The sequence below is a fragment of the Cebus imitator genome, unplaced genomic scaffold (genome assembly GCF_001604975.1).
Source record: "Cebus imitator isolate Cc_AM_T3 unplaced genomic scaffold, Cebus_imitator-1.0 Scaffold55, whole genome shotgun sequence".
NCBI lineage: Eukaryota > Metazoa > Chordata > Mammalia > Primates > Cebidae > Cebus > Cebus imitator.
Window position 1 is genome coordinate 6,590,033 of NW_016107370.1, and position 3,893 is coordinate 6,593,925.

General features: G+C 41.5%; 1 protein-coding gene across 2 annotated transcripts in view; it reads left to right on the forward strand.

The window, feature by feature from the left end:
• The window catches only part of SERPINB12 (serpin family B member 12), a 25,314-nt gene that overhangs the window by 12,752 nt on the left and 8,669 nt on the right, over positions 1-3,893 (forward strand). For both annotated transcript variants that reach the window (XM_037738640.1, XM_017528773.2), the window contains exons 2-3: positions 259-444; positions 2,767-2,901. In XM_037738640.1, coding sequence (XP_037594568.1) covers positions 277-444; positions 2,767-2,901 — 303 coding nt within the window. In that variant the 5' untranslated portion in view covers positions 259-276. The remainder of the gene's footprint in view (positions 1-258; positions 445-2,766; positions 2,902-3,893) is intronic.

The window sequence follows — 3,893 nt, forward strand, 5'->3', positions numbered from 1 at the left end:
TTAAAATACTCATCTGTGGTAATTTCTTATGGCAGCCCCAGAAAACAAATTCACTCTACTAAATGAAAATAGATCTCTATCAATATTAATATCAACACCAATATTTATATACAGGGATGATAAAGACTTTAGTTTTCCAGTTCTTAATAGCATACTGAGTAATTACATGATTGTATTTCAGATATATAAAACAAGAATTATTTGTTCACTTATTTTCTTTCAATCACCATTTTCTTTCTTCTTTTTTTTTGGTTTTAGATTGTTATAAGTTTTACAATGGACTCCCTTGTTGCAGCAAACACCAAATTTTGCTTTGATCTTTTCCAAGAGATAAGCAAAGTTGATCGTCGTAAAAACGTATTTTTCTCTCCCCTGAGCATCTCAGCTGCCCTTGGTATGGTCCGCCTGGGGGCTAGAAATGACAGTGCGCATCAGATTGATGAGGTAAGTATCCGCTATGGTGCTACACAGGGTCCTGAACTCTGGGTCCATACTCAAAAGTCAGACGTTAATCTCACTCAGGCAAGCCAAGGGTCTTGCCGCACCCTGGGCTTGGTCAGAACCCATCCCTGTCTCTGAGTCTTTATCTGTATTTCCCCCACCTTACTTCGTCTTCGATCCTACTGTTCTTAAAGGCTCAGTTGAAGTTCTACCTTCTTTAGGGTGCTCCCCAACCTCACGTGTGGCAGCTGTTCTCATTTATCTCTGTCTCTATATGCATGTCTGTCACTCTTTTACTCTATGATTACTAATACCAATATTGTTAGCAAATTTAGTTTGTGTATATGTCTTCTCTCTCACTCATTTCATTAAATAAATATTTGTTAAGCACCATATATGTATCCAGTAGCTAGAGGGCTTGGTGTCCTCCTGGACTCTTTCTTTCACTTTATACCACCTTTGTCAGAAAATTCTGTTGGCTTTTCTTTTGAAATATATCCATAATCCAGGTACTTCTCCCAGTCTCCCTGAGGTCTGAACCACCACCATATTTTCTCACCCGTCTAGTGCAACAACCTCCTGACGGCCTTTCCTGCTCTCACTGGCAGTCTGTTCTTAGCAGAGCAGCCCGAGAGGCCTTTTTAAAACCTGAGTCAGATTCTGTTTTCCATCTGTTCAAAAACCTGGATTTCTCATTTCACTCATGATAGAAGTTTAAGTCCTTACAATGGCCCACAAGGATCTTGGGAGATGAATCCCAGACAAGCCCCATGACTCCATCTCTTACTCTTATCCCTCCTCACTGTGCTGTCACACCGGCCTCCTGGCTTCCTTGGGTAAGCCATGCCCATCCTATCTTGAGGTCTTTGCTCTGGGTCCCTTTGCCTGATGGCTTTTTCCCATGGTAGCTGACCTTAGCTCAATTTCTTCTTCAAGACTTTGATCCGTGTCTATCTCTTCTGTGGGGTCTACTTTGACCTCCCAATCTAATGCTGCATCCTGACCTCTAACCCATAAGGAATCCTTGATACTTTTTTTCATGTAGCGTTTCTCACTATCTAACATACAGCATACAGTAATTAATTACTATGTGTCTTGGTTTTTGCATGCCTCCTCCACCAAGGGTATTTGGTGATAGTTGCTTATCCCTAAACTCTAGGTTCTGGATACCATCAACAGCAATAACCTCATGTGATCTGTGATTCCTTTCTGAGTATGCCCTAGAGGGCAGGTATCTTTGTCCTAGAACAGCACCTGGCTTACAGTGGGCATCTAATAAACATTTCTAGAAAAAATAAATAAAGCTTATAGGACAAGTCCCCAAATAAACTACACGTTCCGAGGTTGGCCTATGCTTCCTTGGATGTAGCACATGACATAGGGATTATGTACAAATCAGGCTGTTTTTCCTGAAGATGGAGCAGTAGAATTTATGGATTAAGGCAGCATATGTTTCTGGGGTCATTCTGCTTTATTCGTCTACTTAGATTTGGTGTATTATTTTCTTTTTTCCCCCAAATTTTATTTATTTATTTTTTATTATACTTTAAATTCTGCAGTACATGTGCAGTATGTTATTTTCTTATTCCACTATCAAAACTTAGCTTTAGAGTATGGTTTGCATCTTGCAGGGCAGAATTCAGACGTTCTTTCTCAGGCACTTGAGGGCACCTGCCAACCAGCTGGGTGTGAGCAGTGCAGGAAGTGACACCTGCCTCCTACCTTTCTACCAGGTCTGGATAGCTTGTCTTTTGCTGTCTTCACCCCTTGACTCATGTGAAACTCTAGATCAGCACTGTCTGACACAAATGTAACAAGAACCACGTAGTCATTTAAAAATTTTTAATAGCTACCTTACAAAAGTAAAAAGAAACAGGTGAGACTAATTTTAATAATAAATTTTACTTAACCTAGTATATGCAAAATATCATATCCACATATAATCAATATAACAATTTTAGTGAGCTCTTTTATTTTTTGTTTTTCATACTATCTTCAAGATCTGGTGTGTATTTTGCACTTACAGTCAATTCAGATTGGTTATCGATGAAATGCTCCATAGCTACATTTAGCTTGTGGATACCTCTATATTCTTTTAGTTTGGTTGTATTTATTCATAAATGCTCTCCCAGGGTAGTTGGTTCTTCATCTCCACTTCTCCTCCCAACCCAAGGACAGAAGCACCCAGTTTCCTTTAAACAGTTGTTGATTGTTTTGCTTGACTATGTAATCATTGTTACTGTCTCATTATGAAAATGTTTCTGAAGTTACTCAGGCTTCCCTCCGTTCGTATTGTCTGAAAGACCTCATCCCATTATCACACAGGTATTACATTTCAATGAGTTTTCCCAGAATGAAAGCAAAGAACCTGACCCCTGTCTGAAAAGCAACAAACAAAAAGTACTGGCTGACAGCTCTCTGGAGGGGCAGAAAAAAGCGACAGAACCTCTGGATCAGCAGGTGAGCCGCCACTGTAAACTTTTGCCCTTCTTATTTACAAACTGCTTATTGTGGCTCTATGATATTTGGTGATAGCTGCTTATCCCCTAACATTAGGTTCTAGATGCCATCAACAGCAATAACCCCATGTGATCTGTGATTCCTTTCTGAGTATGCATCCCAGATGTCCTTGGCTATGCTAGTTTCCTAAAGAGTAGGATTTGGTATCTTCTGCTTATGATAAAGAAATCTAGATCATTACCCTGCCCCTCATCTGCTTCTACAGGCCACAGGGCCCTAACACAGAGCATGGTCGAAGATGGAAGGGGTAAGGGGTAGGGTCATCTGTGGAATTCTTACTGTCTCCCGCCACCTCTGCTTGTTCCATTTGGTACTGAAATCTGTACTGACAGACAAAAATTTTATTGGCTGCCTCATCCCAGTAGGAGGGAAGATATTCTCCAGGGTATATGTCCCCCTGCCTTAGGAAGTTTAAGAGGAGGGTGGAGAGATGATTGACTTTTTTTTTTTTTTCCCCTGAGATGAAGTCTCACTCTGTCACCCAGGCTGGAGTACAATGGTGCAATCTTGGCTCACTGCAACCTCTGCTTCCTGGGTTTAAGCAATTCTCCTGCTTCAGCCTCCAGAGTAGCTAAGATTACAGGTGTGAGCCACTGTGCCTGGCCTCTTTTATCTTTTTAAATATAAATAAAATCAGAGGACAGGCACAGTGGCTCATGCTTATAATCCCAGCACTTTGGGAGGCCGAGGCAGGCAGATCATGAGGCCAAGAGACTGAGACCATCCTGGCCAACATGGTGAAACCCTGTCCCTACTAAAAATATAAAAATTAGCTGGGCATGGTGGCACATGCCTGTGGTCCCAGCTACTCGGGAGACTGAGGCAGGAGAATCACTTGAACCCGGGAGGCAAAGGTTGCAGTGAGCTGAGATTGTGCCACTGTACTCCAGCCTGGGCAATAGAGTAAGACTCCATCTCAACAACAACAACAA